This window comes from Rhamphochromis sp. 'chilingali' (genome assembly GCF_963969265.1).
Source record: "Rhamphochromis sp. 'chilingali' genome assembly, chromosome: 15".
NCBI classification, from domain to species: domain Eukaryota; kingdom Metazoa; phylum Chordata; class Actinopteri; order Cichliformes; family Cichlidae; genus Rhamphochromis; species Rhamphochromis sp. 'chilingali'.
In genome coordinates, this window is record NC_137942.1 from 29680433 (window position 1) to 29702500 (window position 22068).

The 22068-nt window shown below is 39.9% G+C and overlaps 2 protein-coding genes across 3 annotated transcripts in view; both read left to right on the forward strand.

The window, feature by feature from the left end:
- LOC308411510 (uncharacterized protein) lies at nucleotides 1–11678 on the forward strand. Of its 2 annotated transcripts, XM_080905433.1 has the most exons (7): nucleotides 1–3157; nucleotides 6461–8766; nucleotides 8850–9055; nucleotides 9166–9291; nucleotides 9380–9484; nucleotides 9600–9710; nucleotides 9839–11678. In XM_080905433.1, the coding sequence occupies exons 2-7, from the start codon at nucleotides 8646–8648 to the stop codon at nucleotides 9929–9931; spliced, it is 762 nt and encodes a 253-aa protein (XP_080761559.1). In that variant the 5' UTR covers nucleotides 1–3157; nucleotides 6461–8645; the 3' UTR covers nucleotides 9932–11678. The 2 variants fall into 2 exon arrangements, with proteins under 2 accessions (XP_080761559.1, XP_080761558.1); XM_080905432.1 differs by having other exon boundaries at nucleotides 9600–11678.
- LOC308411497 (uncharacterized protein) overlaps nucleotides 11675–22068 on the forward strand; it is an 18223-nt gene continuing 7829 nt past the window's right edge. Inside the window, exons 1-10 of the mRNA XM_080905403.1 lie at nucleotides 11675–15934; nucleotides 16030–16101; nucleotides 19412–19581; nucleotides 19664–19918; nucleotides 20021–20108; nucleotides 20192–20397; nucleotides 20508–20633; nucleotides 20722–20826; nucleotides 20942–21052; nucleotides 21181–21306. Of these exons, the coding sequence (XP_080761529.1) occupies nucleotides 15310–15934; nucleotides 16030–16101; nucleotides 19412–19581; nucleotides 19664–19918; nucleotides 20021–20108; nucleotides 20192–20397; nucleotides 20508–20633; nucleotides 20722–20826; nucleotides 20942–21052; nucleotides 21181–21306 (1884 nt within the window). The 5' untranslated portion in view covers nucleotides 11675–15309. The remainder of the gene's footprint in view (nucleotides 15935–16029; nucleotides 16102–19411; nucleotides 19582–19663; nucleotides 19919–20020; nucleotides 20109–20191; nucleotides 20398–20507; nucleotides 20634–20721; nucleotides 20827–20941; nucleotides 21053–21180; nucleotides 21307–22068) is intronic.

Consider the following 22068-nt stretch of genomic DNA (forward strand, 5'->3'; position numbering starts at 1 on the left):
TTATGGAAGCTCCATCATTATTTACAAAGTGGTTTGATGGTTCTTAATTTATGTTTTCCACCAACAGATCATCAGCGGCCCGATTATGTTCATTGTCAGTGAGATCTACCACAGAGGGCTGGGTTATTGCATGATCGGCATGTGAGTGAAGTTGGCCCCCCCACCTTCTTCAAATCCAACAAAAGTGGTATCAAACGTTTGTGCTACGTTTGTGCATGCTGCAAAAGTTTATTTTTTGCCGTTTTCATTTTAAAGATATTCAAGAAAAATTTCTAGCGGTCATCAGAGGTCAACCAGCCCCCCACATTAATGGAATCAAAAAAAAACTGGCGTCAAAAGTTTGTGCTACGTTTGTGCTGGTTTGTGCTGCTAAAATTGTCGTTTGTGCTGCCTCTGTTTTAAAGATATTAATGAAAATGCAAACGTCAAAAGGTCAACCAGCCCCCCACATCACCCAAATCAAACAAAAGTTGATGTCACAGGTTTGTGCTATGTTTGTGCTGGTTTGTGCTGCAAAAAATTTTGTTTGTGGCGCTATTATTTTAAAGATAAAGAGGCGGGGTACATCCTGGACAGGTTGCCAGTCTGTCACAGGGCCAACACACAGGGACAGACAACCATTCGCACTCACATTCACACCTATGGGCAATTCGGATTAACCAATTAACCTATCACCACAAGCTGCATGTCTTTGGAGAGAACCCACGCAAACACGGGGAGAACCTGCAAACTCCACACAGAAAGACCCTGGCGTGATGGTGGAATTGAACTCAGGACCTTCTTGCTGTGCAGCAACAGTGCTAACCACCGTGCTGCCGTAATAATAACATTAAATAACATTTATGAAGAAATTTAAAGGGGCATGCCAGTAGGTGCGTATCAGTTTATAATTAGATAAGGTGTTTTGAGCCAATAAGCTGGTTGTGGATCACTGACTACCATGTTTCTTAACATTACCTTACTCCATCTAGTGTGCTACCAGCAGGGTTTATGCTAAAATGCTAATGGTTGTTAAAACATTAACCTAATAATATGTGAACTGTAGCTTTTAAGTCAAATGGTAATATTAACAAAAGTGCTGTCATTTGTATGTGGGCTGTCATGAGCAAGTTGTATAAAATTAACATACACAGGACAGGAGTGCACTTCAGTGATTCAGCAAATCTGAACTCAAAGGCTCCAAACAGCCTGAAGAACTGTAAATCTTAGGTAACTGTCAATGTTACCTGAAAGGGCCGATTTATATTTTTTGCAAGAGTCAAACTTCTGTAGCCATGGTCACAAAAGGCTATTAAATGAGTGGGCTATTAAACATGTGTGGGATTGACACAGACACAGATTTATCTCAACAGTGCACGGATTTATCTACAAGTATTTTGATGATGAGCTATGAACATTGACTACATTCATTTTTATACCGATCAAATGAATTTTGAACTAGATCTTGTTAAGGATAAACTGGTACAACTCTGCCAAAAAAACCAAACATAGCGACCTGTGTTTGGTTTGTGATCACCAGGGGGTGCTATCATACACATTCTTCTTCTGAGAGAAAAAAAACAAGAGTTGAAGAAAACATGTGCTAGCTATCTTATTTGCATTTTTAAGCTAGATTCCATGACCAACAGCAATCATCAACACTTCAATTCACTATGTCAAAACAGTGTATAAAAGTAAGTAATTTTATGTCCACTTAAAGATGTAGAATTAAAGTTATAATCAAATTATAGCAGTAATATATCACATTTTTAATTTTTGCTTGACAGATGCCAAAGAAATCAGTGGTGGACAAAATTGCAGTATTTGAAGTCCTTCGTGCTTCTAAAGAAGCAGTCATAAAAAATGGAAAAGTTTCAACTCCAAGTGATGACATATGGCAAAATCTATGCAAACAACTTGGTGAAAAGATGACACCAAAAGCTCTTTACACTTTTGTTAAATTAAACAGACACAATGTATGGGCTGCTCTGGATTACAGTGATGAAGAGAGACTGACTGACACAGACAGTAGTGACAATGATAATGATTTTGAACAAAGCAGCTCTCCTTTTCAAAACAAAGACTGCAAGACTTTCAATGTGGAGCTCCCATTTGAACAGTGGATACATATGATTCCACATAAAGTCACATACAAAAAGAATACTTTCAAGAAAAGGGAATACACAATTTTGAAACCAGGTACATGGACTCATGTTGTAAACCAGGGAATCTGGAAAGAGGTTACAAGTACATGCACCATTACTTTTAAACGAGCCAAGGTGTACCCCAGAACTGTATCTTGTTTTATTAAATCAGAGGCTTTTGCAAAGAGTGTAGTGGCCAGCTGTACATTACATGTGAAAAGGAACCTGAAAATCACTGCCCAATGGTGCTGAAGTGTGTAATGGCAAACACAGATGAATCCATGCACACTGGCTTTTCTAGGAGAGCCGTGTCCAGAAGTCTGAGGGCACAAGTAAAAAAAGAACTTTGTGAAGGCAGACTGCAGCCCCATGTGTGGAGAGCATCAGAGACAGAAAAGCTGATGGACTTTGGTGATCCAGAGCCAAGCCATCTACCAAATTTGACAACTCTGCGCAAAGCCAAACATGAACAAAATCAACTAGAAGTTGCTCATAAAAACCCAATACTGTCTCTCCACTCATTAAAATACAGTTCCCCTCACAATGGAAGCATTTGGGACATTGGATTAGACAAGTTCTTCTGTCACTACTGGAGTCAAACTCAAATGCTGATGTACAAGATTGAAAAGCACCCCATAGTTGCCTTTGATGCGACTGGCTCAGTTGTAAAAAAGCTTCTCAGGCCTAATGGTTTGTCTGGAAATATCTTCCTGTATCAAGGTGTGTTAACAGGAAGGGACAACTCTCACGTCCCAATGGTGCAAATGTTGTCAGAGAGACATGATGTCCAGGCAATCACAAGATGGTTATCGGAAGTAGGCCGTGAAGTAGTCGTGCACCAGCTGAATGTGCGGAGATCTAAGTCTAGTACGTATATAATACACATCTATACCTCTACCTACTTTAATGACATGATGTTAATAATAAAGTGTCTAAGGTATTGTGCTTACATTTTTTTTTAGAAAGACTTGTCAAAGCAGAAAAACATGCTTTGTTCATTGATGAGGCTCCCCAGAAGATTGCTGCCGCACTGGGTATGGATCACTGCAATGATCACAATGACACTGAATGTTCATTTTACTTAAGAGGGATTATACAGACTTCAGATCTGGGTTAAGACAAAGCCCCTACAGATCTTTACATCACAGTGACCCACACACTGAAACTGAGCTTATGTCTTTTCTGTCTAATGTCCAGTTTAAATTTAAGAATAATGTGCAGCTTGGTCAATGTAATGCACATGAAGCCAGAGCTAAAACACATCACCATTGCAGTGAAATATGTGCAGCTCTGCCTTAAGATGGAGCCCTGTACATTTTGATCTTGTTATTTCTGGGATGATTGTAAAGATAATTTTCATTATTATGGCTAGAATAAAGTGTAAGAGGTATTTGCACTTACAAAGAATAAGACTTTTACTTTTATTGTTTCATAAAAGGTGTCCACAATTTAAACTTTAATTGCAGGAAATTTAATTAAATAAGAATAAGGAAAATAAAATAATCACAAAACAATAATCAGATTACTTAAACTCTACTTATCTAACTAAGATGCTCTAAGCTAATGCTAAGTGTCTTCTTTTCTTTGGTGAGGAGAGGTTGGAGGAAGGATGTAAATCAAAATCCTTCTAAATTAACCGCCTAACACAGCAACAATGAGCAGACAAAAAGGAATGAATTCACAGGTTGGACAGGTTTTCAACTGTGAACCTCTTCGATCCAATCTTTTGGGCTGCTCATCTTGCAGAAGACAAAAAAGAAAAACACAAAATCTCTTCTTCACCTCACCTGTTCACCCCCCCCCCCCCCCCCCCTTCTCCTACTGGACGTCATATCTTCCCACACCTTATCTATCAATGTGTAGCTTTTAAAATTGTGAATGCTTCATTACATTTTCATTGTTATTCTTAACATAGAGAATTCATATTCAATCACTTCATGTTTCATTCAGTTTATGTGATTCTACTTCAGTTAGATTTGTCTTTAGGACATTTTCACAAGAACATCCATTGTAACTTAATCCCTTTCCAATTCGAATGCTTTAAAACTCAGTTAATTACCATTTATTTCTCTAGTTATTTTATGATTTAATGAAAACATACATTTTGTTTGTCAGATATTCTTTGAGATTATTAGCTCCACTGTGTCACATTATACACAACACACAGAAACACACACACCAAGGTCAGACACTCTGTGAGGCCTGTTATTAGAATCACTGTTATTCTACAGGGAGTGCAGAATCATTAGGCAAATGAGTATTTTGTCTACATCATCCTCTTCATGCATGTTGTCTTACTCCAAGCTGTATAGGCTCGAAAGCCTACTACCAATTAAGCATATTAGGTGATGTGCATCTCTGTAATGAGAAGGGGTGTGGTCTAATGACATCAACACCCTATATCAGGTGTACATAATTATTAGGCAACGTCCTTTCCTTTGGCAAAATGGATCAAAAGAAGGACTTGACAGGCTCAGAAAAGTCAAGAATAGTGAGATATCTTGCAGAGGGATGCAGCAGTCTCAAAATTGCAAAGCTTCTGAAGCGTGATCATCGAACAATCAAGCGTTTCATTCAAAATAGTCAACAGGGTTGCAAGAAGCGTGTGGAAAAACCAAGGCACAAAATAACTGCCCATGAACTGAGAAAAGTCAAGCGTGCAGCTGCCAAGATGCCACTTGCCACCAGTTTGGCCATATTTCAGAGCTGCAACATCACTGGAGTGCCCAAAAGCGCAAGGTGTGCAGTACTCAGAGACATGGCCAAGGTAAGAAAGGCTGAAAGACGACCACCACTGAACAAGACACACAAGCTGAAACGTCAAGGCTGGGCCAAGAAATATCTCAAGACTGGTTTTTCTAAGGTTTTATGGACTGATGAAATGAAAGTGAGTCTTGATGGGCCAGATGGATGGGCCCGTGGCTAGATTGGTAAAGGGCAGAGAGCTCCAGTCCGACTCAGACGCCAGCAAGGTGGAGGTGGAGTACTGGTTTGGGCTGGTATCATCAAAGATGAGCTTGAGGGGCCTTTTCGGGTTGAGGATGGAGTCAAGCTCAACTCCCAGTCCTACTGCCAGTTTCTGGAAGACACCTTCTTCAAGCAGTGGTACAGGAAGAAGTCTGCATCCTTCAAGAAAAACATGATTTTCATGCAGGACAATGCTCCATCACACGCGTCCAAGTACTCCACAGCGTGGCTGGCAAGAAAGGGTATAAAAGAAGAAAAACTAATGACATGGCCACCTTGTTCACCTGATCTGAACCCCATTGAGAACCTGTGGTCCATCATCAAATGTGAGATTTACAAGGAGGGAAAACAGTACACCTCTCTGAACAGTGTCTGGGAGGCTGTGGTTGCTGCTGCACGCAATGTTGATGGTGAACAGATCAAAACACTGACAGAATCCATGGATGGCAGGTTTTTGAGTGTCCTTGCAAAGAAAGGTGGCTATGTTGGTCGCTGATTTGTTTTTGTTTTGTTTTTGAATGTCAGAAATGTATATTTGTGAATGTGGAGATGTTATATTGGTGTCACTGGTAAAAATAAATAATTGAAATGGGTATATATTTGTTTTTTGTTAAGTTGCCTAATAATTATGCACAGTAATAGTCACCTGCACACACAGATATCCCCCTAAAATAGCTAAAACTAAAAACAAACTAAAAACTACTTCCAAAAACATTCAGCTTTGATATTAATGAATTTTTTGGGTTCATTGAGAACATGTTTGTTGTTCAATAATAAAATTATTCCTCAAAAATACAACTTGCCTAATAATTCTGCACTCCCTGTATTCTCAGATTCATTACACTGGTTAACTTACACATTTTCTTTCCTTTGTTTCATTTATTTTCAACATGCCAGAAACTGAGCATAACTAACCCTCAGTAAAACAAGTTACAAGTTATGGTATCTGGAACAGATTTACATTCAATATTTAGAGTTATATTTTGGACGCACAGACGCGCGCGCGCGCGCGCGCACACACACACACACACACACACACACACACACTCAGCCATTATAACAGCCATTTCTACTACTCAAACACATTTGCATTTGTTATCTATATGTAGAGGCGGCACGGGGCGTGAGACTTTTATCTCTTTCTATCTTCTATCTTAAGACACATTACAGGGTTTTGTAATTGGAAACTGGGTTTTTTGTATGGTTGGTCTGGAAAATTTGTTTGATACTTTGTGGTGCTTGCATGGTCCTTGAGACATGGTGCTTGTAAAATCCCTCTATAATCTGCACAAGGGACTGGACATGTAAATGCAGTGTATGTGTTAGCATAGCATATTAATACATGTAGTGTTCTCTTTGTGTTTTTACAGATGACCTCGAGAAGCAACCCCAGAGCAGAACAATATTGAAATTGTTTTTTGGACTGTTGGGCGGATATATTATTGCCATAACTGGTCACCGAAAGGGAGTGATCATCAACATGACTACTGAGGAGGTTGAAATGGCAGAAAAAGCTAAGCAGGGTGCCCGCATCATCCGTGTATGTACTAAAACGATATAAATCTAAGTATACATAGACATTTTTTTATTCAGCTGAATAAACATGTCTTTTCATGTATTAGGTTAAACAGCACAAAACTCAAAGATATCATGGGCAAGCAGCTGTCCCCCTGTACAAGAATGAGTATACCTGGTTGCAGCGTTACAATCATATCAGAGAGTATGTTGAAGGCGGTTCGGAGGCACCGACTTTTTTCCACAGTTCTAGTGGAGGTGTTCTTCATAGACTACCGGTATTTTTCAAGGCAGCCTGGGAGATGATGAATCTGGGGATTGCCCCCACCTTCAACATGCTACGTTCCTCCTGTAGCACTTACAGCGGGGAAAATAAGTATTTGACACATCAGCATTTTTATCAGTAAGGGGATTTCCAAGTGGACCATTGACACAACATTTCCACCAGATGTTGCCATCAAGCCAAATATTGACGTCATACAAACAAATCAGAACATATAAGTATACAAGTTAAACCACAATAAATAAAGTGAAATGACACAGGGAATAAGTATTGAATACATGGAGATAACAAGGGGCAAAATGACATAGAAAGCCAGGAGATCACCTGAAATCTGTCAGTATTGATAGAGAAATCCTGTCCCCTATCAGTACTAATTGATATCAGCTGCTTTAGTCCTAATTGATGGCCTATAAAGGCTCCTCATTACCCAGAAGGCACACAGGAAAGACTTCATGATGGGTAAAAGCAAAGAACTCTCTCAAGATCTTCGTAATCTTATCGTTGAAAAGCATTTTGATGGGAATGGTTATAGGTGCATTTCCAGAATGCTGAATGTTCCTGTGAGCACTGTGGGGGCCATTATCCGGAAATGGAAAGTGCATCAGTTCACCATAAACCTGCCACGATCAGGTGCTCCACGCAAGATCCCTGTCCGAGGAGTCCAAAGAATAATCAGGAGGGTTCTCCAAGAGCCAAGAACCACTCGGACAGAACTTCAGGAAGACCTTGCATCAGCAGGTACTGTTGTTTCAAAGAAAACTATAAGCAATGCACTGAACCGCCATGGCATCCATGCACGCTCACCACGCAAGACTCCATTGCTGAACAAAAAGCATGTCAAGGCTCGGTTAAAATTTGCGCAACAGCATTTGGAGAAGCCTGTGGATTATTGGACGACTATAGTATGGTCAGATGAAAGCAAAATTGAACTTTTTGGCAGTCATTCTACACACCATGTTTGGAGAAGAAATGGCACTGCTCACCACCCCAAGAACACCATACCAACAGTCAAGTTTGGGGGTGGAAGCATCATGGTTTGGGGCTGCTTTTCAGCAAGGGGTACTGGCAGACTTCATATTATTGAAGGCAGGATGAATGGAGAGATGTACCGGGACATTCTGGATAAAAATCTGCTGCCATCTACCAGGAAGCTAAAAATGAAAAGAGGGTGGACATTTCAGCAAGACAATGATCCCAAACACAAGGCCAAGGAAACAATGAAGTGGTTTCAAAGAAAGAAAATCAAGTTGCTTGAATGGCCCAGTCAATCACCTGACCTAAATCCCATAGAAAATCTATGGAGAGAACTGAAGATTAAAGTTCATAAAAGAGGCCCAAGGAACCTTCAAGATTTAAAGACCGTTTGTGTGGAAGAATGGGCCAGAATCACTCCTGAGCAATGCAGACGACTGGTCTATCCATACAAGAGGCGTCTAGAAGCTGTAATCACCAACAAAGGCTTTTCTACAAAGTATTGAATAAAGTGTGTTCAATACTTATTCCCTGTGTCATTTCACTTTATTTATTATGGTTTAACTTGTATACTTATATGTTCTGATTTGATTGTATGACTTCAATATTTGGCTTGATGGCAACATCTGGTGGAAATGTTGTGTCAATAGTCCACTTGGAAATCCCCTTACTGATAAAAATGCTGATGTGTCAAATACTTATTTTCCCCGCTGTATGTGAGAAAACTTTTCATTTTTATTTTTTGACACACAATGAAGTAGGTTAAAGTGTCATGGGTTTTATTCATGTGGTTTCTTTTTAAAACATTATTCTTTCAGGCCAAGCGACAGTTGGGACGTAAATCTTACGACAGAGTGGCAACATTTATGTGCCATGATGCCATCACAGCCAAAAGATTTTATCAAGGTTATTTAAATAAGCTAAAGTGAAGTCATATATTTATCTATACACTTACATTTATTCATATTTAGTAATATTGCTTTGCACAGCTGAGGACCCTGCAGAGGACACACTCCAGAGCCGAGCACTGACCACCAATGCAATTGCAACATATGCAGCAAATAAAAGGAAAAGGAGAGAGGACAGAGGATCTGTGCAGGACGAGGACAGTGAAGGATCTGACAAGGAAGAGCAGCAGTCATCAGGAACAGAGGAGCTTTTAGACAGAACGCTCTTCCAGTGTAGCAGTAACAAGGTATGTGTGCCCTGATTCCCTTGGTAAGAGTTTTGATTGGTTGCACTTCTTTCATATATAATCATTTACTCCATCATGAACAAAACATATTTAATTTGTACCATAAACAGATGGTGAGCCCAGGTCAGGGTGAGGTTGCCTGTAGTGCCGGAGCCACAATAAGAGAAACTAAACAGGATTTGAAAAAGGGGGTGGAGCATCTACAAAAAGTGACATACCAGTTGCGCAAGAGAAAAGTATGTAATGTATGTTCTTGTGCTTGTTTTTAGTGTTTTCACTGATTACTAATCTTTTACCTTTTTACTTTTACTTTTCTAAAATCAGATGGTGGTCTTTTACAAAAATGATAGGACAGATGTGGGGAAACTCACACAAGAAGACAATCCAGAAGAGGAGGAGGAGGATGAAGCGAGGGAATGGGTTCCTAAGGTGGGCAGGAAAAATCCAGCAGAGTTTCTTCTCCTGCAGTTAAAGATGTAAGTGTTTTGTTTCCACACATCCATGAAAAATGAGTAAAATATATATTTTTCTGTTCTAATAACAGTCTGTGAGCTCATCTGAAGATGATGGGACAGATGACTGGAAACCCACACAGGATGAATCTGAAGGCTATTCAGAAGAGGAGGAAGAACAAGAACGTAAAAGGATTCCTAAGGTAGCCATGAAAAACAAAACTGGGTGTCCTGTGCCACAAAGAGATGTGAAATTCATCCTCAGTTTCAGTGCTTCCACAATCAATCCATCAAAAATGACCAAACATATTGTTGTCTTCTCTGAAAACAGATGGTGGCAGCATCTGAAGAGGATGGGACACATGATAGCAGACCCACACAAGATGAATCTAAAGATGATTCAAAGCAGAATTCTGCTCATTGAACTCTTTTCAGCAGAATTCTGCTCATTCAACTCTTTTCAGCAAAATTTTCAGTTTTTTCTGCTGTTTTCAGAAAAAAACATTTTTCAGCAAAATTCTGCTGATTGAACTCTTTTCAGAAGAAATTTTACTGATTGAACTCTTTTCAGCAAAATATTCAGAGTTTTCACCTCTTTTCTGCCCAAATTCTGCTTATTCACCTCTTCTGAAACATTTTCAGCCTTTCCACCTCTTATCAGCACAATTCTAAGCCTCTTCTGCTCATTTCAGCACAATTGTCAGTCTCTCCACCTCTTCTTTGAGAGAATGACTGTGGCGCAGTGAGATGAGAACCTCCCTTGAGTACCAGAAGGGCCAGGTTCGAATCCCACTCGGGCAATATTTTTTTTGTTTTTTTTTTTCAACTTTTTCAGCTTTTTTCAGCAGACATCCTCAGCGTAAAGGCATCCACACAGCATTTTCGCAGGAAATGCAAATTTTTCTAGTTGCACCTTAGAACACACATGCATCAACACTACAATGAGTTTGTTAGTGGGGCAATCAGAAACGGGCAGTTAGTTCACCAGTAGTGTAGACAGTCAGGGGTAAGAAAACAGCAGGGTCCATCCGGGCAGAAACCTCTCTCTCCCTCTCCTTTCAGAGCGTCCATCGGCTTCTAAACATATTAAAACACTTGAGCTACAATACCAAATGCTATCACATAACGATTTAGCATTAGCATGCTTTGACTGAAAATCACAGAGCTAAACATACAGCATGGCATCACACCACATAATGCGGTAAGCTGCGCTAATTAGCAAGCCGCTAGTTAGCATCACATATCACGCCATTTTACCACTATAACGAATAGTTACAGTACAAATGTCAAGGCACACAGTCTCATTTACCTCTTGCAGATCACAAATAAGTAATATCAGGACCACGGGTAGTCGACCTCAATGATACACTTAGATGCAAAATCCACACCACGTTTGCCTTACGACATCTCTCTCTTCGGACTTAGCTTCTGTGTCCGCTCCCACAGATTCACACAAACTTACCACTCGTCCCGCCCCCATAGCAGAAAAGAATGACATTGACTGGCTCGTCAGCACAACAACCAATGACAATACAATATTGAGATAACTGACATTAGATGGGTAAATAAGCTTAGGTTACACCCCAACATATTTATTGTGCACAGAAAATAACTCTAAATCATGAAACCCTTTTAATTATTGGACTCTTAACTGTAAATGAAATACATTTGTACCAAAGCATATGATTTTTAAACCTTTTATCAACTATTTATATTTTAACCAGTTTTTATAACAGTAGACTTTTTTTTCTTTATACTGCAAGCCCGAATAATTGCAGACAGGGATGCATATAGTTTTGTTATTGTGGAATAGATTAAAGCAATCCTAGATTGCTTTAGAATTAGAATGTTAAAATTAGTAATTTATTTTGGCACTAACCAGAAACACAGTAACAATGTGTGCAGCAGGAACAGATGCACTTCTATGTTTAGGATTCCCACCAGGTGAAGCACTGAAAATATTATTTAAATATGTATATGTATTTTCAACTGGTGTTATTTTGTGGTCTCATTCCCCAAGCAATTTGTTGCCTTATATTGTCCCCAACACTCACTGCTGCTTCTGCAAAGTCAGAGTGCTAAGTGCTGTCTACTACAGGTAACTCCACTTCAAAAAACCTGAACATTCCCTTTAGCTTACTATTTTAATTGGGGGGGGGGGGGGGGGGAGACTAAGGAAGCACTTACTGACCAGATGGGGAAAAAAAAGGCTGCACTGTTAAGAGAACTTAACCACCCAGTCTATTGAATATTCACATTCATTCCTTCATGTTACTGTTAACTACACCCGTGTTTTTATGAACTGTTAGGGTGGAAAACCTAAAACGTGTAGGGCAGAGTGCCTTGAGGACCAAGGTTGGAAAACACTGACCTACACCACATCCATCACCCACATAGAGCTTGCGAGAATGCTGTAAAATTCACTGCAAAAGTCTGGATAGCTGTGATAACCAAGTGGCAGCTTTAGTACACATCCACATGTGTGGGATTGTGGTCTGTGGAGGAAATCTGTAGTTTCTATTAACTCAATTAGTATGGCTTTATCCAACAGATTGGATCCTGTACAGAACTGCAGGAAAAGCTGAAGATAATTGAAATCAATTTCTCCAATGTACCTTTTCAGGTAACGAGAAACTGTTGACTGGGCAGCTGTCATCTCCTCTGGAAAGTCTAGAAGCTCCTTCACTGTTTTTACAGTTGGTTTTTTTTCTTCAATGAAATGATGCAGTCCTTCTGGTGGGAGTAAACCAGCTACAGAACCCACAATGGGACGCCAGCACTTGATTACAAACATTGGGGCCTCAATAAGTACTTTTTGTCCTATCTGTGCCAAAACAGGGAGCAGTGTGTCCTTGGTAGGGACCTGCTTGCACTCATGTGCATCAAGTACTTCCAGCAATTCATCTGTATCCACTGAATTGAAGTCATCCAAAGCCTTCAGGAGAACAGATCGCTCTTCTTGTGAGACATACAAAAGAAAGGAATCTTTTAAACTACTGGTTGTCGAGCTGTATCTCCTCCAGAAAGGGTATTGCAAGCTTCACTGGGAAGTAACCAGCTTGTTTCCACCCTACAACAAACATTCTAGCTATAGCCTGCCATTCTTCACACTGAAAGTCATGCCGGATGAATGGCACTGATCAAATCAGTAAGACAATGACCTCTTCTAACAGTCAGTATTACGGGACAAGATCGTGGTTCAGGGGGTGCTTGGTCAGGAATATTGGCCTCTCCTGTCAGCCCCGGTGAGAGAGACAATGTGTGATGAGGTGGATCAGACTCTTTTTCTGTAAACAGTGTTTCAGGGTTTAGTTCAACCACACTAATATCCACCCTGTTATCCCCACTAATAATAACAACTGCAACAGAATCTTCACTTTCACCTACATTTGGCAGACCATCCCATGGTAATGTGTCATTCAGTTCCAAATATCCACTTATGGAAGCTCCATCATTATTTACAAAGTGGTTTGATGGTTCTTAATTTATGTTTTCCACCAACAGATCATCAGCGGCCCGATTATGTTCATTGTCAGTGAGATCTACCACAGAGGGCTGGGTTATTGCATGATCGGCATGTGAGTGAAGTTGGCCCCCCCACCTTCTTCAAATCCAACAAAAGTGGTATCAAACGTTTGTGCTACGTTTGTGCATGCTGCAAAAGTTTATTTTTTGCCGTTTTCATTTTAAAGATATTCAAGAAAAATTTCTAGCGGTCATCAGAGGTCAACCAGCCCCCCACATTAATGGAATCAAAAAAAAACTGGCGTCAAAAGTTTGTGCTACGTTTGTGCTGGTTTGTGCTGCTAAAATTGTCGTTTGTGCTGCCTCTGTTTTAAAGATATTAATGAAAATGCAAACGTCAAAAGGTCAACCAGCCCCCCACATCACCCAAATCAAACAAAAGTTGATGTCACAGGTTTGTGCTATGTTTGTGCTGGTTTGTGCTGCAAAAAATTTTGTTTGTGGCGCTATTATTTTAAAGATAAAGAGGCGGGGTACATCCTGGACAGGTTGCCAGTCTGTCACAGGGCCAACACACAGGGACAGACAACCATTCGCACTCACATTCACACCTATGGGCAATTCGGATTAACCAATTAACCTATCACCACAAGCTGCATGTCTTTGGAGAGAACCCACGCAAACACGGGGAGAACCTGCAAACTCCACACAGAAAGACCCTGGCGTGATGGTGGAATTGAACTCAGGACCTTCTTGCTGTGCAGCAACAGTGCTAACCACCGTGCTGCCGTAATAATAACATTAAATAACATTTATGAAGAAATTTAAAGGGGCATGCCAGTAGGTGCGTATCAGTTTATAATTAGATAAGGTGTTTTGAGCCAATAAGCTGGTTGTGGATCACTGACTACCATGTTTCTTAACATTACCTTACTCCATCTAGTGTGCTACCAGCAGGGTTTATGCTAAAATGCTAATGGTTGTTAAAACATTAACCTAATAATATGTGAACTGTAGCTTTTAAGTCAAATGGTAATATTAACAAAAGTGCTGTCATTTGTATGTGGGCTGTCATGAGCAAGTTGTATAAAATTAACATACACAGGACAGGAGTGCACTTCAGTGATTCAGCAAATCTGAACTCAAAGGCTCCAAACAGCCTGAAGAACTGTAAATCTTAGGTAACTGTCAATGTTACCTGAAAGGGCCGATTTATATTTTTTGCAAGAGTCAAACTTCTGTAGCCATGGTCACAAAAGGCTATTAAATGAGTGGGCTATTAAACATGTGTGGGATTGACACAGACACAGATTTATCTCAACAGTGCACGGATTTATCTACAAGTATTTTGATGATGAGCTATGAACATTGACTACATTCATTTTTATACCGATCAAATGAATTTTGAACTAGATCTTGTTAAGGATAAACTGGTACAACTCTGCCAAAAAAACCAAACATAGCGACCTGTGTTTGGTTTGTGATCACCAGGGGGTGCTATCATACACATTCTTCTTCTGAGAGAAAAAAAACAAGAGTTGAAGAAAACATGTGCTAGCTATCTTATTTGCATTTTTAAGCTAGATTCCATGACCAACAGCAATCATCAACACTTCAATTCACTATGTCAAAACAGTGTATAAAAGTAAGTAATTTTATGTCCACTTAAAGATGTAGAATTAAAGTTATAATCAAATTATAGCAGTAATATATCACATTTTTAATTTTTGCTTGACAGATGCCAAAGAAATCAGTGGTGGACAAAATTGCAGTATTTGAAGTCCTTCGTGCTTCTAAAGAAGCAGTCATAAAAAATGGAAAAGTTTCAACTCCAAGTGATGACATATGGCAAAATCTATGCAAACAACTTGGTGAAAAGATGACACCAAAAGCTCTTTACACTTTTGTTAAATTAAACAGACACAATGTATGGGCTGCTCTGGATTACAGTGATGAAGAGAGACTGACTGACACAGACAGTAGTGACAATGATAATGATTTTGAACAAAGCAGCTCTCCTTTTCAAAACAAAGACTGCAAGACTTTCAATGTGGAGCTCCCATTTGAACAGTGGATACATATGATTCCACATAAAGTCACATACAAAAAGAATACTTTCAAGAAAAGGGAATACACAATTTTGAAACCAGGTACATGGACTCATGTTGTAAACCAGGGAATCTGGAAAGAGGTTACAAGTACATGCACCATTACTTTTAAACGAGCCAAGGTGTACCCCAGAACTGTATCTTGTTTTATTAAATCAGAGGCTTTTGCAAAGAGTGTAGTGGCCAGCTGTACATTACATGTGAAAAGGAACCTGAAAATCACTGCCCAATGGTGCTGAAGTGTGTAATGGCAAACACAGATGAATCCATGCACACTGGCTTTTCTAGGAGAGCCGTGTCCAGAAGTCTGAGGGCACAAGTAAAAAAAGAACTTTGTGAAGGCAGACTGCAGCCCCATGTGTGGAGAGCATCAGAGACAGAAAAGCTGATGGACTTTGGTGATCCAGAGCCAAGCCATCTACCAAATTTGACAACTCTGCGCAAAGCCAAACATGAACAAAATCAACTAGAAGTTGCTCATAAAAACCCAATACTGTCTCTCCACTCATTAAAATACAGTTCCCCTCACAATGGAAGCATTTGGGACATTGGATTAGACAAGTTCTTCTGTCACTACTGGAGTCAAACTCAAATGCTGATGTACAAGATTGAAAAGCACCCCATAGTTGCCTTTGATGCGACTGGCTCAGTTGTAAAAAAGCTTCTCAGGCCTAATGGTTTGTCTGGAAATATCTTCCTGTATCAAGGTGTGTTAACAGGAAGGGACAACTCTCACGTCCCAATGGTGCAAATGTTGTCAGAGAGACATGATGTCCAGGCAATCACAAGATGGTTATCGGAAGTAGGCCGTGAAGTAGTCGTGCACCAGCTGAATGTGCGGAGATCTAAGTCTAGTACGTATATAATACACATCTATACCTCTACCTACTTTAATGACATGATGTTAATAATAAAGTGTCTAAGGTATTGTGCTTACATTTTTTTTTAGAAAGACTTGTCAAAGCAGAAAAACATGCTTTGTTCATTGATGAGGCTCCCCAGAAGATTGCTGCCGCACTGGGTATGGATCACTGCAATGATCACAATGACACTGAATGTTCATTTTACTTAAGAGGGATTATACAGACTTCAGATCTGGGTTAAGACAAAGCCCCTACAGATCTTTACATCACAGTGACCCACACACTGAAACTGAGCTTATGTCTTTTCTGTCTAATGTCCAGTTTAAATTTAAGAATAATGTGCAGCTTGGTCAATGTAATGCACATGAAGCCAGAGCTAAAACACATCACCATTGCAGTGAAATATGTGCAGCTCTGCCTTAAGATGGAGCCCTGTACATTTTGATCTTGTTATTTCTGGGATGATTGTAAAGATAATTTTCATTATTATGGCTAGAATAAAGTGTAAGAGGTATTTGCACTTACAAAGAATAAGACTTTTACTTTTATTGTTTCATAAAAGGTGTCCACAATTTAAACTTTAATTGCAGGAAATTTAATTAAATAAGAATAAGGAAAATAAAATAATCACAAAACAATAATCAGATTACTTAAACTCTACTTATCTAACTAAGATGCTCTAAGCTAATGCTAAGTGTGTTCTTTTCTTTGGTGAGGAGAGGTTGGAGGAAGGATGTAAATCAAAATCCTTCTAAATTAACCGCCTAACACAGCAACAATGAGCAGACAAAAAGGAATGAATTCACAGGTTGGACAGGTTTTCAACTGTGAACCTCTTCGATCCAATCTTTTGGGCTGCTCATCTTGCAGAAGACAAAAAAGAAAAACACAAAATCTCTTCTTCACCTCACCTGTTCACCCCCCCCCCCCCCCCCCCCCTTCTCCTACTGGACGTCATATCTTCCCACACCTTATCTATCAATGTGTAGCTTTTAAAATTGTGAATGCTTCATTACATTTTCATTGTTATTCTTAACATAGAGCATTCATATTCAATCACTTCATGTTTCATTCAGTTTATGTGATTCTACTTCAGTTAGATTTGTCTTTAGGACATTTTCACAAGAACATCCATTGTAACTTAATCCCTTTCCAATTCGAATGCTTTAAAACTCAGTTAATTACCATTTATTTCTCTAGTTATTTTATGATTTAATGAAAACATACATTTTGTTTGTCAGATATTCTTTGAGATTATTAGCTCCACTGTGTCACATTATACACAACACACAGAAACACACACACCAAGGTCAGACACTCTGTGAGGCCTGTTATTAGAATCACTGTTATTCTACAGGGAGTGCAGAATCATTAGGCAAATGAGTATTTTGTCTACATCATCCTCTTCATGCATGTTGTCTTACTCCAAGCTGTATAGGCTCGAAAGCCTACTACCAATTAAGCATATTAGGTGATGTGCATCTCTGTAATGAGAAGGGGTGTGGTCTAATGACATCAACACCCTATATCAGGTGTACATAATTATTAGGCAACGTCCTTTCCTTTGGCAAAATGGATCAAAAGAAGGACTTGACAGGCTCAGAAAAGTCAAGAATAGTGAGATATCTTGCAGAGGGATGCAGCAGTCTCAAAATTGCAAAGCTTCTGAAGCGTGATCATCGAACAATCAAGCGTTTCATTCAAAATAGTCAACAGGGTTGCAAGAAGCGTGTGGAAAAACCAAGGCACAAAATAACTGCCCATGAACTGAGAAAAGTCAAGCGTGCAGCTGCCAAGATGCCACTTGCCACCAGTTTGGCCATATTTCAGAGCTGCAACATCACTGGAGTGCCCAAAAGCGCAAGGTGTGCAGTACTCAGAGACATGGCCAAGGTAAGAAAGGCTGAAAGACGACCACCACTGAACAAGACACACAAGCTGAAACGTCAAGGCTGGGCCAAGAAATATCTCAAGACTGGTTTTTCTAAGGTTTTATGGACTGATGAAATGAAAGTGAGTCTTGATGGGCCAGATGGATGGGCCCGTGGCTAGATTGGTAAAGGGCAGAGAGCTCCAGTCCGACTCAGACGCCAGCAAGGTGGAGGTGGAGTACTGGTTTGGGCTGGTATCATCAAAGATGAGCTTGAGGGGCCTTTTCGGGTTGAGGATGGAGTCAAGCTCAACTCCCAGTCCTACTGCCAGTTTCTGGAAGACACCTTCTTCAAGCAGTGGTACAGGAAGAAGTCTGCATCCTTCAAGAAAAACATGATTTTCATGCAGGACAATGCTCCATCACACGCGTCCAAGTACTCCACAGCGTGGCTGGCAAGAAAGGGTATAAAAGAAGAAAAACTAATGACATGGCCACCTTGTTCACCTGATCTGAACCCCATTGAGAACCTGTGGTCCATCATCAAATGTGAGATTTACAAGGAGGGAAAACAGTACACCTCTCTGAACAGTGTCTGGGAGGCTGTGGTTGCTGCTGCACGCAATGTTGATGGTGAACAGATCAAAACACTGACAGAATCCATGGATGGCAGGCTTTTGAGTGTCCTTGCAAAGAAAGGTGGCTATGTTGGTCGCTGATTTGTTTTTGTTTTGTTTTTGAATGTCAGAAATGTATATTTGTGAATGTGGAGATGTTATATTGGTGTCACTGGTAAAAATAAATAATTGAAATGGGTATATATTTGTTTTTTGTTAAGTTGCCTAATAATTATGCACAGTAATAGTCACCTGCAGACACAGATATCCCCCTAAAATAGCTAAAACTAAAAACTACTTCCAAAAACATTCAGCTTTGATATTAATGAGTTTTTTGGGTTCATTGAGAACATGTTTGTTGTTCAATAATAAAATTAGTCCTCAAAAATACAACTTGCCTAATAATTCTGCACTCCCTGTATTCTCAGATTCATTACACTGGTTAACTTACACATTTTCTTTCCTTTGTTTCATTTATTTTCAACATGCCAGAAACTGAGCATAACTAACCCTCAGTAAAACAAGTTACAAGTTATGGTATCTGGAACAGATTTACATTCAATATTTAGAGTTATATTTTGGACACACACACACACACACACACACACACACACACACACACACACACACACACACACACACACACACACACACACACTCAGCCATTATAACAGCCATTTCTACTACTCAAACACATTTGCATTTGTTATCTATATGTAGAGGCGGCAAGGGGCGTGAGACTTTTATCTCTTTCTATCTTCTATCTTAAGACACATTACAGGGTTTTGTAATTGGAAACTGGGTTTTTTGTATGGTTGGTCTGGAAAATTTGTTTGATACTTTGTGGTGCTTGCATGGTCCTTGAGACATGGTGCTTGTAAAATCCCTCTATAATCTGCACAAGGGACTGGACATGTAAATGCAGTGTATGTGTTAGCATAGCATATTAATACATGTAGTGTTCTCTTTGTGTTTTTACAGATGACCTCGAGAAGCAACCCCAGAGCAGAACAATATTGAAATTGTTTTTTGGACTGTTGGGCGGATATATTATTGCCATAACTGGTCACCGAAAGGGAGTGATCATCAACATGACTACTGAGGAGGTTGAAATGGCAGAAAAAGCTAAGCAGGGTGCCCGCATCATCCGTGTATGTACTAAAACGATATAAATCTAAGTATACATAGACATTTTTTTATTCAGCTGAATAAAAATGTATTTTCATGTATTAGGTTAAACAGCACAAAACTCAAAGATATCATGGGCAAGCAGCTGTCCCCCTGTACAAGAATGAGTATACCTGGTTGCAGCGTTACAATCATATCAGAGAGTATGTTGAAGGCGGTTCGGAGGCACCGACTTTTTTCCACAGTTCTAGTGGAGGTGTTCTTCATAGACTACCGGTATTTTTCAAGGCAGCCTGGGAGATGATGAATCTGGGGATTGCCCCCACCTTCAACATGCTACGTTCCTCCTGTAGCACTTATGTGAGAAAACTTTTCATTTTTATTTTTTGACACACAATGAAGTAGGTTAAAGTGTCATGGGTTTTATTCATGTGGTTTCTTTTTAAAACATTATTCTTTCAGGCCAAGCGACAGTTGGGACGTAAATCTTACGACAGAGTGGCAACATTTATGTGCCATGATGCCATCACAGCCAAAAGATTTTATCAAGGTTATTTAAATAAGCTAAAGTGAAGTCATATATTTATCTATACACTTACATTTATTCATATTTAGTAATATTGCTTTGCACAGCTGAGGACCCTGCAGAGGACACACTCCAGAGCCGAGCACTGACCACCAATGCAATTGCAACATATGCAGCAAATAAAAGGAAAAGGAGAGAGGACAGAGGATCTGTGCAGGACGAGGACAGTGAAGGATCTGACAAGGAAGAGCAGCAGTCATCAGGAACAGAGGAGCTTTTAGACAGAACGCTCTTCCAGTGTAGCAGTAACAAGGTATGTGTGCCCTGATTCCCTTGGTAAGAGTTTTGATTGGTTGCACTTCTTTCATATATAATCATTTACTCCATCATGAACAAAACATATTTAATTTGTACCATAAACAGATGGTGAGCCCAGGTCAGGGTGAGGTTGCCTGTAGTGCCGGAGCCACAATAAGAGAAACTAAACAGGATTTGAAAAAGGGGGTGGAGCATCTACAAAAAGTGACATACCAGTTGCGCAAGAGAAAAGTATGTAATGTATGTTCTTGTGCTTGTTTTTAGTGTTTTCACTGATTACTAATCTTTTACCTTTTTACTTTTACTTTTCTAAAATCAGATGGTGGTCTTTTACAAAAATGATAGGACAGATGTGGGGAAACTCACACAAGAAGACAATCCAGAAGAGGAGGAGGAGGATGAAGCGAGGGAATGGGTTCCTAAGGTGGGCAGGAAAAATCCAGCAGAGTTTCTTCTCCTGCAGTTAAAGATGTAAGTGTTTTGTTTCCACACATCCATGAAAAATGAGTAAAATATATATTTTTCTGTTCTAATAACAGTCTGTGAGCTCATCTGAAGATGATGGGACAGATGACTGGAAACCCACACAGGATGAATCTGAAGGCTATTCAGAAGAGGAGGAAGAACAAGAACGTAAAAGGATTCCTAAGGTAGCCATGAAAAACAAAACTGGGTGTCCTGTGCCACAAAGAGATGTGAAATTCATCCTCAGTTTCAGTGCTTCCACAATCAATCCATCAAAAATGACCAAACATATTGTTGTCTTCTCTGAAAACAGATGGTGGCAGCATCTGAAGAGGATGGGACACATGATAGCAGACCCACACAAGATGAATCTAAAGATGATTCAAAGGATGAAGCAGAACATTTGGGACAAATGATTCACAAAGTGGCCATGGAAAAGGTAAAATTTGTCCTCTGTTTCAGTGCATTCAACAAAATATGTCTTTGTATTCTTCTGCGTCAGATGGTCAGCTCATATGAAATATGCAAGGAGTAAAGGTATTGAAGGTACATGAGTTTAAATACCTGGAGTCAAGCATCCAAAGCAACAAGCAGTGCAAAAGGCCAGGCAGGGGATGGCAGGGCTCAAGATGCTAAGATTTTGTTTGGGAGTGACCAGAATGGAGAAGATTAGAAATGAGTGCATCAGAGAGACAGCTCATGTTGAGCGGTTTGGAGACAAAGTTAGAGAGGCAAAGCTGACATGATTTGGACATATGTAGAAGAGGCATAGTGAATATATTGTTCCATATGGAGTTGCCAGGCAGGAGGGAAAGAGCAAGCCCTTAGAGGGAGTTCAAGGATATAGTGATGGAGGATATAGATAGGGTTGGTATGAACGAGGAGGCGGCTATGGATAGAATAAGATGGAGGCAGATGATCCACTGTAGTGACCCCTAAAGGGAGGAGCCAGAAGAAGAAGAAGAACTCAGCTTATTCGAAGAGGATGGAACATGATGGGAAACCTCCACCAGATAAATTCAAAGACAATTCAGAAAAGATGTGTTTGAGGAAGAGGTGAGTTAGCTGCAGTCCATTTTAGTGAGGTCATGAGGAGGAGTAGAAAGCTGCAGTAAATCTAATGATCGTGCTCGTGTATGTATAATACCAGCAGTGAGTTCTGAGGACTTGGACGGTCCAAAAACTATTTGCTAACAAATCA